General features: G+C 58.1%; 4 protein-coding genes across 4 annotated transcripts; 2 read left to right on the top strand and 2 right to left on the bottom strand.

Moving 5' to 3' along the window:
* Positions 1-380: 380 nt before the first annotated feature.
* DCS_02488 (uncharacterized protein) lies at positions 381-2,288 on the top strand (the record flags this gene model as incomplete). The annotated part of the gene is made up of 1 exon (XM_040799815.1): positions 381-2,288. The coding sequence occupies one exon, from the start codon at positions 381-383 to the stop codon at positions 2,286-2,288; it is 1,908 nt and encodes a 635-aa protein (XP_040660698.1).
* A 191-nt stretch (positions 2,289-2,479) lies between these two features.
* DCS_02487 (uncharacterized protein) lies at positions 2,480-3,820 on the bottom strand (the record flags this gene model as incomplete). The annotated part of the gene is made up of 2 exons (XM_040799814.1): positions 2,480-3,603; positions 3,706-3,820. 2 exons carry the CDS (start codon positions 3,818-3,820, stop codon positions 2,480-2,482), a joined length of 1,239 nt encoding a protein of 412 aa, XP_040660697.1.
* Positions 3,821-8,026: 4,206 nt separating this feature from the next.
* Positions 8,027-8,918, top strand: DCS_02486 (class I glutamine amidotransferase; the record flags this gene model as incomplete). Its single annotated transcript, XM_040799813.1, has 2 exons — positions 8,027-8,539; positions 8,628-8,918. The coding sequence occupies 2 exons, from the start codon at positions 8,027-8,029 to the stop codon at positions 8,916-8,918; spliced, it is 804 nt and encodes a 267-aa protein (XP_040660696.1).
* Positions 8,919-9,184: 266 nt separating this feature from the next.
* DCS_02485 (uncharacterized protein) lies at positions 9,185-11,567 on the bottom strand (the record flags this gene model as incomplete). Its single annotated transcript, XM_040799812.1, has 3 exons — positions 9,185-10,766; positions 10,816-11,160; positions 11,383-11,567. The coding sequence occupies 3 exons, from the start codon at positions 11,565-11,567 to the stop codon at positions 9,185-9,187; spliced, it is 2,112 nt and encodes a 703-aa protein (XP_040660695.1).
* Between the last annotated feature and the right edge of the window lie 1,413 nt (positions 11,568-12,980).

The raw sequence follows: 12,980 nt of genomic DNA, 5'->3' as shown, positions 1-12,980 counted from the left end.
GTCAAGGTGAGAAGTCGAGAATTAAAACATTGGATATAGCGCAAAAATCAGAGTCCGATATGTCGCAAACGAAATGCACTGCAGGGTGAAGAAGGATGACGACGCAATGGACGGATACATGTACAATCGTTGCTTCAATGGCGACTGACGAGCTTGCTCGCAATTTTTCCTTGCCAAGCTTGCCGGCACTCAGCCTCGGTGGTGCCACAGAGGCTTGACATGTCACGTGATGCATAGTTCTGCCACCACCGGGGCGCCGCCCCACTCTCCCGAAATCCCCACTATTTTTCTGCCAAAAGCTTGATGTGAAATTCAGGAACGCATTTGCCTTTTACCTGCAGCGGCGCTGAACAGGCTGGATTCGTGTCACAGTTTGCAGTATGATCTCGAGACCGGTTGTTACGGCTCTAGGATGCTGCGGTTGTAGGACTGCCATCTACCGAGCTGTGCTCGGCCCGGCATCCTCCAGGTCCCCCCATGGCAGCTCGCAGGCACCACCGCGGCTCCAACGGCCCGCCAGACTATTTTCCTCTTCTCAGCATGAAAAGCCGATTGCCAATGTGTCCTCCGGTACCAAAGCCTCGGAGTTTGAAAGCGATGGCACCAAGCACTGGTTCCTCGACGAGGAGCCACCTAGGCATCCCGCGAAGCTCCATAAGCAAACTCTCCCCAAATCTCCCGAAAATGCCCCGTCGATGCTCGAGCCGATGATGAATTACATCTATGAAGATATGGGACTCGACGACCTCTCCCTTCTCGATCTGCGCGACCTCGATACCCCTGCGGCCCTCGGCCCGAACCTCATCATGATTTTTGGAACTGCCCGCAGCGAGCGGCACTTGCATGTGTCCTCTGGTCGCTTCGTGCGATGGCTCCGAAAGAAGCACAACGTCGACGCCAACGCGGGTGGTCTGATAGGCCCGGGAGAGCTCAAGACGAAGTTGCGGCGGCTGCGGAAAAAAGCGAAACTGATGGGAACCAACACGATGATCCTCCCGGGCGGGGACAACGGCATCTCGACCGGTTGGGTTTGTGTCAGCTTCTCATCCTGCGCCGATGGTGCCGCTGAAACCATGAGCTTCGACGACAGCGGCAGGTTCTCTGGCTTCGGCGCCTCGTCGACCGGCACGACGGTGGTGGTGCAATGCATGACGGAATCGAGGAGAGCCGAGCTCGATCTCGAATCTTTATGGCAGGGCATCCTAAGGAGGAGCTTAGAGAAGACGCGGAAAATGAAGGGCGAACCCGTTGTTGACGACAAGGAGATGCTCAATTTGATCGCGTCCAAGGTGCAGCAGCCAAGCAACCCGTCAGCACTTCAATGGCAAGCCCTCCAGCAGGCCTCCCAGCAGCAACGACGATTTTCCACTTTGGCGCGACGCCTGCACTTCCAGGCCGAACAGCAGTCCCAGAGAAGGGAATCCCCAAAGATGGTCACCGACGACGAGTCGACACTTGCGTCCTCGAGCACTAGTGCCGATGCGAACCTCGAGATCCTCGCGCAGCGAATACGGGAGCTACAGACAAGCGGCATTCCGTTGAAGCAGGACGCCCTCGAGAGTCTCGTTCGGGCGATCTTCCACGTGTCCCCGGCAACGGCCGAGAGCGTGGCCCTCCGTCTCGAACTTGCGGATGAGCTGCTGCTGACGGCCCAGGAACGGGGAATGACGATCTGGTCGAGGGATGTACTCGTCACGTTGATAGAATCGGTCGTATCATGCGCCGCCTACGGCCCCGAGCTGCAGCGCGCGCAGAGAAACCTCGAACTTGTTCTTCTCGAGCTGCAAACCCCCCTCGACCAGGGGCAAGTGTTGCGACTGATGATGGTCTACGGTCAACGCCAGGACTGGACCAGGTTCTGGGACGCGTTCCGCTCACCAGCCAGATTCCAGGCGGCGCGATCGCCAGAGCTCTACCGATTCGCCTATCAGGTCATGGCCTCGACGGGCGACGCAAAGATGTGCATCGAGGCGCTGCGCTGGGTATATCCCGAGATGCTCAAGGAGGAGCCTCCGGTGCTGCCTGCGGGGCGGCTCTACGACGCTCTCAAAAGCTGCATCCTGGTCGCCGACCCGGCGGCGGAGGGGCTTCAGCACTGCCCACCTCCGTCGGGGACGCTGGACCTCGTCAGCAGTCGACGGCTGAAGCGACGCGAGTTTGTACGCGTGCTCAAGGAGGTGGAGGATCTGCGGAGGCACATGGCTGGAGCGCACGCTAGGGAGGAGAGGGCACGGGCGCTCAACAGGTTCTCCGGCTCGTCGCCGGGACAAAATGCCGGGACCGAGTAGGAGTAGGACGATTGGACGCGGCCCGTTCCCCGGGGGTTACTCCCCGGCACGTACGACGAGGAGATGGTAGCCGATGACGGCCGTTCGCACGTATGCAAACACTGCCTGTTCGCTCGAGAAGAAGTCTGAGGCTCCGTCTTTTGGCGCATGGCGTAGCGTTCCAGTTTCCAGTGACCGGTTCGGACATTCATTCACTCGCTCGCCCCCTCGCGTGCTGACCGCATGGCCTCGCGCAGCAGGGGCGCAACCTGCTTCCTGCTCGCCGCCAACTCGTGCTGTCTCCATGCAAATCTCAGGGTGCCGGCGCGGTCGACTTGGTCCAGCTCGGCGTCGGACCAGGCCTCGAGCCTCAACTTCTCGCGCGCCAGGGGGACGAATTTGGCGACGGCAGCGGCGCCGCGTGGGCTGCGCCCCCAAACAAGCAGATGGCGCTGAAACTCGCCGTCCGGATTGGACGTGGTCATGACGGCAGCAATGTCAAGCCTCCGCTCCGACGACCACTCATCGAGGTGGGCGAGGAAAGCTCGCGGGCTATCGTCGGCCCGATGGACGAGGTACGTCAAGTTCTGGACGACGCAGCTCACGCCGAGCGTCATGGCCCCGTCGTGCCACTCCTTGTAGTCCTTGCGCAGGATGTCGCGAAATGACAGGGTCGAGATGTCCTCCTTGACGGCCCAGATGTGGTCGAAGAATGCCGTGGTGTTGAAATCACGGGACTGCCGTTGGATCCTCGCCTCGAGGTAGCCGACGGCGCTCACATCCTTCTCCTTGACCTTTTCCTTGACCGACAAGTTCACGGTGTCGAGGAGGATGGCGGCGAGGCCAAGCTTGGCGAGATGGGCGTCGGCTGATGGGTCGCGGACGGTCAGCTCGTCCCAGACGGCTCGGCATTGGTCGACGACGAGACTCATGCAGCTGCCGCACGGCTCGATGACACGGGGCGTCGCATCGGCGCGGACGCGGTTCTCGTCCACGTGATGGTCGACGCACCCGACGACTTCGGCCGCAAACCCGTTCCTCTCCAGCGACCCGGTGAGGTCGTTGTGGTCGACGAGCACCCAGCGAGTGTCGGCGGGCTTCAACTCGTACGATTCCGGCGCGGCCGATGCAGACGGTGACGGGAAGGAGGAGGGCAGGTCGGACAGGGTCAGGAGGTCATCGGGGCCAAGGCCGGCACACTGCAGGACGGCCGTCATCTCGGTGCGGAGGCCGAGGTCGGCGCGCGGCAAGTTGCAGAGCGGGATGTGGAGGGTGCGAGGCGGGGCCTGAGAGCGAACATAGGCGTAGACGACGGCGGAGCAGAGCGAGTCCACGTCTGCACAGGTGCTCCCTCGTTAGCGGCAGCACATTTCGTCGACGACGGGTGAACGGAGGAGGTGGGCCTCGATCGAGGATGTGGCCGACACGACCGACGCACCGGCGGACTCGTTGCCGACGACAAATGTCAACGGTGAAGGGCGCTGACTGGCCGGTGCTTGGAGGGTGCTTCGGGCGGTGGCGAGAAAGGCCTTGAGGGGGTTTCCGGGAGCCATGTCCTGCCGATGTCTGATGCTGGCGTCGGCGTTGGTGTCGGCGTTGGTGTCGGCGTGAGGCTCGGCCACAAAGGATTTGAAGAATTGCTGCTGCAGGCCAGTCCGTCCATGGACCAAAGCCAATCTTGTAAAGATTTCTCCCCTCGGACGAAATATGCGCGCTCTCAGATTTTGGGTTCCAACTATCGCAGACCTCGCAAAGGTACTGTCTTGGATTCAATATTTCGTGTGCAATACTTGTATCTGATGACGACAATACCCGGTATAGAGATTGGGTCTCCGTTTTGTTGCTTGATAACGATGCGCACTGGCGGCTTAATTACATGTGCGAGTATTCGGCGTTAGTGAAGGTTGGTGGGGGACCACTGGAGGAAGTACCTACCCTGTACAGTTGCCGAGGGACAAGAACAGTACAAGGACATGCAAGTAGCTGTCAGAAATGGCATTTGTACGGAGTATTGTACGTGTACTTAAGTATCACAAGTAAGTACACCTAATTGTACAATTACTACATGTAATATACAAGTAGCTCCATGTACAAGTAGCTCCATCCACTTGCCTGCTGATTCGTACCAAGATATTACTGCAAAGGCAATACGCAGTACAGTACTTACTTATTTAAGTACTGTACCCCAACAAGTGCTTGTAAAGTACTCCGTCTTACGCTGTAAGTACTCCGTACGGAGTACAAGTAATAGTATTGGTACTTGCACATGCACTTACGAAGCTGTAAGAACACTTCCCGTAATTACACTGCACTCCGTAAACCGTACAGTACTAGGTAGGTAGTATGCAGTTGCGAAACGCTACATGTACAGGTGCATGTACAAGTACTTGGCTCCTCGAAGCCTTACTCCGACTTTCCTACGCAAATGCTAGGTACGGAGTCATACATGTACATCTGAGTCTGGTGTACATTTCTATGCTGCCACCGGTACGTATGTGAATATGTGAATGCACGTACGCATAGTTCTACATATATACAGGTACGTCTGCAGTACAATGCACGAATACCTCCGACGAGCGGTTTTGATGATGCGATGGTGGCTTGCCAGCTACAAGTACTTCATTGCGTGTCACTCGACATTCTGCTCTCCAGAAAATGTCGCGACGGCGGCAACTTTCCTCTTCATTTCAATTACAGCTCCACTCGTTGCTAGTACTTACTGTAGGTGTTATTCTGCAGTCGCTGAGCCATGGTGCTCAAATAGCCCATTCCTTGCTCATTTTGCGTTGGTACGCCGGTGGGACGCCGAGTCCTTTGCATGAAATACCATTGTTCGGCTGCGCTGCGACGCTCTGGTCAGTTGCCGGAATGCAGAAGCTAGTCGCATGACATAGTATCCAAAGGCAAACCTCAATTCTTGAACTCAAACGGCAATCTACAGATATTGCCCGCATTGCTGTGCCGCAAGGCTTGGGGGAGGGGGGGTTCTTGCGACTCATCCCAAATACCGGGGATTGCTTTCCGGGTATCCCTCTTGATACAATGCTCCTTCACGATACATTGGCCCTTTTGGGTGAAGGATTGAGTTGTTCATGCTCCGACATGACCGGAGCTTTGCATGCCGGCGGCTCCGAGTTCCGTGGGACGCCCGAGGACCGACACATTCCCAGCGCCGGCCCCACCCCGGCTGGTGCCCACTTCACGGCTCGGCGCCCTGGTCGCTCACCTGGCCTGCTCGGAGATGCGCACGGGGAGACTGCGAATCGATTGGTCGATATTTACACCCCACACCCCACGACTCAGGTTGAAGATGCACATTCATGCCGAGTGGGATTGCGGCGTACGCGTCGTCCCTGGCGACATGAACCGACACAAAATCAATCTGGTTCTTGTCGGGCCATGGAGCCAGGTACGGGGTCCGTGATGGCTCCGTGGTTGACTCCAGTCCAATGATGGCGCTGGGATGGAGAGCGAAAGTCTCCCGCACCGGTCAGTCCGTGGCAGCACATGGCAGTCAAGGAGACTGTCGCTTCCAATAACCGGCCATTGGCTTGTGGGAGATTCTGCCTCGCACCATGTTGCACCTCCCTGTCCCGGAGCCGAGACGGCGATGAGGATGTTCACCCACCACTGCTCCATTCATTGAGTCAATTCAAGTGCATTTACCTACCATGCGGAGTAGGTATTTGCGGGCATCGGGCGGCAGGCCGAACCGTACCGCAAAAGTGCTAACGCAAGCATAAGTCAGTACGTACTGCGGGCAACTGATTCCAGGACAAGCAAGTGTACGGGGGACTTGTATTTGCTCCCATGTGCAGCATGTAATACTACAACGTATACCGGTGTGCAAATACGTACATGTACTACAAGTGCTCGCAGCAGGGGGTACGGCCGGCCGCGTACGGCTGACGGCTGAGGAATGACAGGGTACGGATGCTCCGTGGTGCTTGCTGCATTCGCTTTTTGGTGGCAAGCAGACAACCACGAAGCCCCTGGCTCAACTGTCGTCGTATTTACTTGGTAGTTGGTACATGCAAGGTACTTACTTGTACATGCAAAAAGAGAAAAAATCCGACAGTGGGCCGCATGTTGGATGGATGATCAACGGTGTGCCGTGCGCGTACATGTACACCAAAGTTACTGCAAGTCGATTTGGCCACGAGCCTGTGTGCGTACCAGTAAAACACAACTCGACTCTGTACGAAAAGCACACCTACAGGGCGCCCAGTCCTGTGGACGTCGAATTGTCGACCGTTTCACTCGGACATGGGGGCCAAGGCTGGCCAAAACAAGAAAAGAACTAATTACTCCGTACATTTTGGCACCATACTCCGTACTTGCACCGCAATATCGCCGAGGGAGCAAAGGGTGATGCTTGTTTGAGCTGCAGGTCTCGCATCGGCACGTAACAACTCGAGGTACTACCCGCATGTACTTACATGGCCAGGTACGGACGACGAACCCTGCACCGCTGACCTTCATGGCAGCATCACAATAGACATGTGCACAACAGAGTGGCACCAATTGCAGTAAGCACCTGTATTTCACCTGCAAATGCCTCGCATGGATCCGCGATTCCACTACGGAGAAGGGCGCAGGGAATGAAGACAGTGTGGTTTACGGAGTAAGTAGATGTATTCCGTATACATCACATACTGCAAGTAGGTACAGTATACGCTAATCCCAAAGTTCATCGGCGCTTGAGATTTGAGCGAGGTTCCGTGCGCAGTGCCCCTTGAAGTCCCTATACTTGTATTGTACGGAGTACTCGCAGTCATAATGCACAACTTTCTGGCACCCACAGTATAGTGCTGTACAGGTACATGCTCGTCCTTTCTTGCCGAACTCGTTCACGCCAGTCCACAAGCCACTTTCGTTTCAAACCTGCCTCTCTGGCCAATGGCCTTCCGTGTTACGGCTGACTCACTGGCCCGGCACATCATCAAACAGACTAGCTGTACTCCGTAGTTGTTCGTGCAAGTACATGCAAGTACTCCGTACGGAGTACTTGTACACAGGTTCTCCGTGCTCGACACGTCCCAGAACACGAGTACAAATACATGTGCGGGAAGCTGTTTTGCGCCATTCACGCACTTGAACCGGTGCTCGCACGAGTACATGTACATGCGCGTGCAAGTGCGCCAGCAGGTAATGCCGTACGACTGCCGTTCTTGGAGGGGTGTGCAGGTACAATCCACCTCCCAGGTACGGAGAACTCCGTACGGAGTAAGTACTGGGATTGTGCATATTACTGTACGGAGTACGGAGTACATGTCGATCCATCCAAGGGTTCATGCCCCATTCCGCTCCCCGCCGTGATCGGACCATGAGCTGCGGGAGCCAAGAGATGAAACACGAACGTCGAGGAACCACAATTCGTGCCTCCTTGCTTCCGATCGAGCGCGGGTGGCACGAGGATGGATGAGCACAAGGTACACGTTCCTGTACGAGTAATACGGTGCATCCCCGTCCGTACCTTGTGCGACAAACTTCGGGCGCGCGCCCCGTCTGGTACCGTACGGCACGCACTGTGTCCATCTCGCCTTGCACCTGGCCCCTCGCGCCTCACATGTCGTCCTCCCACCTCGTTCATGCTCTCTCGTCCACCTCTTTCGTGCCCTCCATCGCGCCCTCCATCGCGACCTCCATCGCGCCCTCCATCGATCGCCTTCTTTCATTCTCCTCGTCGCCCACCGCCGCCCCTGCCTTTGACGCACTTCGTCGCCGTCTCCGCACGACACCGACCCGCCGCCGTCACGATGGCTTCCTCGGAGCAGCAGCAGCGGCAGGCGGAGCAGCAGACGGCCCAGCAAAGGCGGCTCCGCGTCGCCGTCCTCGAATGCGACGCTCCGCAACCCCAGACGCGGGCCCTGCACAAGTCGTACACCGGCGTCTTCGCCGCTCTCCTCGCCGCCGCCGCCGGGACGTCGCAACCGCGGCGGGAGCTCGAGGATCTCGTCACCCTGACCGGCTACGACATCGTCCACGAGCTGCACACCTACCCGGCCCTCGACGACATCGACGCCGTCCTGCTGACGGGCTCGCGTCACAACGCCTTTGACGAGGATCCCTGGATACGGAACCTCGTCGACTTCACCAAGCGCGCCCTCGACAGCGGCAGGGTCCGCGTCGTCGGCATCTGCTTCGGCCATCAGATCGTCGGCCGCGCCCTCGGCATGCGCGTCGGCCAGAGCGACAAGGGCTGGGAGGTGGCCGTCACCGACGTCGAGTTGACGGACAAGGGCAGGGAGATTTTCCAACTCGACAAGCTGGTAAGCCGCGCGTGTACCCTACCCTTCCATCGAGGCCTGCCTCGGCCCCGTCGGCCCCCTCCCGCCTCCGCTGACGGTCCGCCGCCAGCGTGTGCATCAGATGCACCGCGACATCGTCTTTGACTTCCCCCCCGACTCCATCCCCCTCGGCTCCAACGATTTTTGCGCCGTGCAGGGCATGTACTCCCCCGACAGGTACCTCACCGTCCAGGGCCACCCCGAGTTCACCAACGAAATCATCTCCGAGATCCTCTTCAACCGCCACACCGTCGGCATCTTCACCAAAGACGTGTACGAGGATGCCATAAGCCGCGCTTCGGTGCCGCACGACGGCGTCGCCGTCGGCAAGGCCATGCTGAATTTCATGCGGCATGGCTAGCGACGGGGCGATGCCGCGTCCGACTACGACAATACAAGAATCCCTCGGAGCCGATGCGTGTGCGCTGGACGCGGATGCCCCGAAAGAGACGGCCGCCCGCGCGCCAATCATGGGAACCAGATGCCGCCAGCATGAAGATGGGGCCCATCATTCGGCCAACATCCACCGACACCGACGTGTAAGCTTTGTACATATATGCACCGAATCATGACCATTGTACCGGAGGCACCTCTGCCCGCCATCGTCTCGGCCATCAAGAATATGCGTCAACTGCCGTGTCCACTGACGTGAGCCCGCTGCACTGCGACGCCATCCTCCCCCGCGATGCCCAGCTCCGGGCTCGTCCCGTTTCCCTCGTCGCCCACGCCGTCGAGCAAAATATCCCACCAGCTGGGGGGCGAGCTCGTGGAAGCGGCTCGACGTCTCCGGGGCCTCTCGGCAAACTCGACGTCTCGTCGGCGCCTCGCCGTCATGCCGTCGACGAGCATCTCCTCGCGCGTCCGTCCGACGTTGGCCCTCGTGATGCTCGCAGGCGAGAGGGTAAAGCGGCGAAAGAAAGGCGAGCGGAACAAAGGCGACCAGCTGTCCCGACGCGGCTGTCTCCACGGCTTCTCGACGGTGGAGAGGACGAGGACGTCGGCGACCCCTTGGGAGCAGAGACTGGCGAGGCTGGCGAGGACGAGGCCAAACGATGGCTCGGTCCCGTCTCCGTCGACGAGGTGCGCGACCAAGGGCATGAGCCAGACGACGGCGTACAGGATTGGGTAGACGAAGAGCTGCCGCAGCCGTCGGTGGACCTGCTTTCTCGTCTTGGCAATGTCTGTGGCGATGGGCGAGAGGAAGGGGATGGTGGGAACTTGCGTGCCGTGCGGTTGATGGTTCGGCGAAATGACGTGGCGAGGTGGCGTAGAAGGTCGCGTCGCCATGACCCTGGCGGTCACGGCAACAGAGCAGCAGCATCGACAGCTTTTCGCCTCCGCCTGCGCTTGCGTTTCAGGACTTTGACATGAGAATGAGTGGCCACCGACCCGCGAGATCGGCAACGTCGACGGTCTTGGATGCGAGTCCGACGTGTGGGCGTGGGAAGGGCACGAATGTGAATTCGATCCGTCGTCTCGATGGTTTGCTACCGACCCGGCCAGGTCGAAGCCTGCCTTGGGCACGTCCCACTCGACGCAGCCCTCGGGGGCGGCAGATGGGACCTGTCGTTCCGTCCTGCCGGCGGACGGTGCCGCCGCCCTCGACGGTGACTGCTCCGAGACCTCCTCGGCTGATGTCGCAACCAGGCCATGACACACCAGAGGCACCGCCGTGGGTGGGAACAAAGGGTCCCGTGGCCCAGCTTGTCCGTCGACGATCGGCAGACGGCCCGGCATCGCGGCGCCCTGCTCTCGGTACCGCCTCATGAGAAGCTTGACGTAGATGTACGTCGACAGGTACGCGGCACAAACGGTGACGAGAATCGCGTACCGAGGACCCCAGCTGAGCACTCGTCGGGGCCACCTCGGCATCGCGGGAAGGTAGCAGAACGGACCGGCCTTGGCAAAGGCAGGCTTGTTGACAAAGGCGAGCGAGGTGAGCAGCAAGGGCAGGAAGACAAAGGTGGCATAGGCGATGCGCCGGTAGGGAAAGAGGCCGTTTCTGCCGCAGAATACGAACAGGGCCGTGTGCAGGGCGACGAGGGCGACGGCCATGTCGCAGGCCTCAATGCCGAGGGTGAGGAAGAAACCCGAGAGCTGGCATATGGGTGACGCCGGGGTGACGGTTCCCCGAGAAAGCTCGACGGCAGGGAAGACGACGCAGGAGGTCGCCTTGAGAAGGTCGCTTTGGATGAGGAGAAGGATGAGGCTTGGAGACTCGTCGTCAGCGTCACGGCAACGGGTCTGACGAGACACACCCCCGGAACCTGAATGAGCAAGGCAAGGGAAGGGGGGCGGCGATGCAGATGGCGATGAGGACGGAGCTGACGTGGGAGGGAGGGTGGGGGGGGGGCACGCACTCGCGTCGAAGAGTCCGCCTCGCTCTGAAGAACCAAAATGTCGCTAGCATGGTCGAGATGATGCTAAAGGAGGCCATGACGAGGGACATGATTCTCAGTATTTGCAACTGGCTCGGCGAGAAAGCAAGGCCATCATCCGGTTGCCGTTCGCCCTTCCACGATGCTCTCCAGTCGGGCATGGCAAAGGAGCGCCGGAACGCCGGCAGGTAAGCGTTGACAGCCCAACCGCGGGCTTGCGCGCAGCTGCCGATGGCGAGCCCGAGTCAGGCACCTCAGGGTCCCGGTCATGTATCGTCGAAGCCTTTACCGTCGCCGACTGCTGTTCAGAGTCGGTCTGTCTGTCCGTGTCTCGGCCTGGCCACGCCTCCGATTGCTCACAATCTCGTGCAGAGACGTGCGTATGTTGGATGGCAATCGGGGTCGTGGTTCTTGGCTCATCGTTTGCTTCTTCCCGTTTCGACCCACAGGACGTGCCTATCTCTGCTTCCTGGCTTTGGGCGGCCAGATTCATCCGAATGTCGCTCAGATCGCATGTTGACCGGCGCGCGTTCCAGGTTTGACGGAGCCATTGTCGGAGGCATCCCTTCGAGGTGGCCTGAATTGACCACTGGCCAAAGTGCCTCAAGGTCAAGTACGGAGCACGGCTCCATCGGTTCGTCTGCTATTGTGCTTGCGGGAACGAGGGCACCTGTCTCCGGCCAGGCGATATGAAGAGTCGGCGAGTTGGAGGTGGAGATGAGGCCTGCCCCCCTACAGGCAAGATCTGCTCCTTATTACTTAAGTATGTACTACTACTACTACTACTACTACTACTACTACTACTACTACTACTACTACTACGTAAGTACTGCTGAAGGTCCCAAGGTTAGTATACAGTAATTAGGTGCAGCAAGCAAGTGCAAGTACAAGTGAGTCCAAGTACACCGCAGCGCTCTACGGTACAATTACTTGTACGTGCCCGATACTTCGTACATGTACTCCGTAGCACACCAAGTTGTGTTTTGATACGTGCCCTTGAGAAGATGAATTCTTTGCTATTACCAGTACTCCGTACGGGGTAATTACCTACCTAGTAGCGATGCATGCGCATGCCAGTAAGTACATGTGCGCACTTACTATTATACACCTCAGTTGCTTATACATCTACGTGTACAGTGTACGCCTATTACCAAGTACACTTGAGTGAACTCGTAGTACTGCTACAAGCACTGCACACAAGGACAGGTAGCCTCCAACATCACCATGTCCTATCCAAGTACAGCACAGTCCTTGAAGGAGCACATGTCGGAGTAGAAGTGATGATTGCACAGCTGCTAGCGAGGCATCGAATATGTATGAAAAAGTGCCTGCAGCTAGGCTTTATTCATGGGAGCCAAACCAGGTGTGCCGCTCAACTCCTCCGGCAACTGATCAGGATCTCGAAATCTGTCTCCTTCTCTCGGCAACGGTCGGCTGAATGAGGCCATCGTAAGGATGTTGTCCATGTGATGAAGTCCGCTGCAGGCAAAGATCGCCGCAACCGCCCCCGAAGGGCCCTCGGAGGGGGTAAAGAGAGAAAATATGCTCCATAAAATACAAATGAATTAAAGAAAAGAAAACCATCAAAATGCAGTAATGTAGATGATAGTTGCCGACATGAAGGGGTATAGCTGAAGATGAGAGCTGCGGGGGCAAGTAGCGGTGAATGCTGATGATTGCGAACCTGCCCTCCGCACCTTCCGTACCACTTCAGAAGGGATAAAAAATCTTGACTGCCCCTTTACAACTTTCTTCAGTCGACCCATCAATCAATCCGTCACCATCGACGCACTCGGCATCATAAAAACATCTCAATTCTCACCCATGGATGGCTTCTGCTGCTGCGTCGCCCCGCCTGACCTCCCTAATAACCGGGGAGGCCGACGCACACCCCCCTATTGATTTGCCAACGCCTAGGCAGCGCGTTAATTGAAAATAAATCATGCCCGACGAGGAATTGTTTGGCACTGGGGACGCCTCAAAACGAGCGTTTGAATGGCAAGACGGCCGAAAAGTCCAAGGTGCAAGTGTCGCTCGGTCCCGGC

Source organism: Drechmeria coniospora, chromosome 01, assembly GCF_001625195.1.
Source record: "Drechmeria coniospora strain ARSEF 6962 chromosome 01, whole genome shotgun sequence".
Classification (NCBI taxonomy): Eukaryota; Fungi; Ascomycota; class Sordariomycetes; order Hypocreales; family Ophiocordycipitaceae; genus Drechmeria; species Drechmeria coniospora.
Note: the sequence above shows the minus strand (reverse complement) of the source record. Positions and strands in the feature narration are given on the sequence as shown.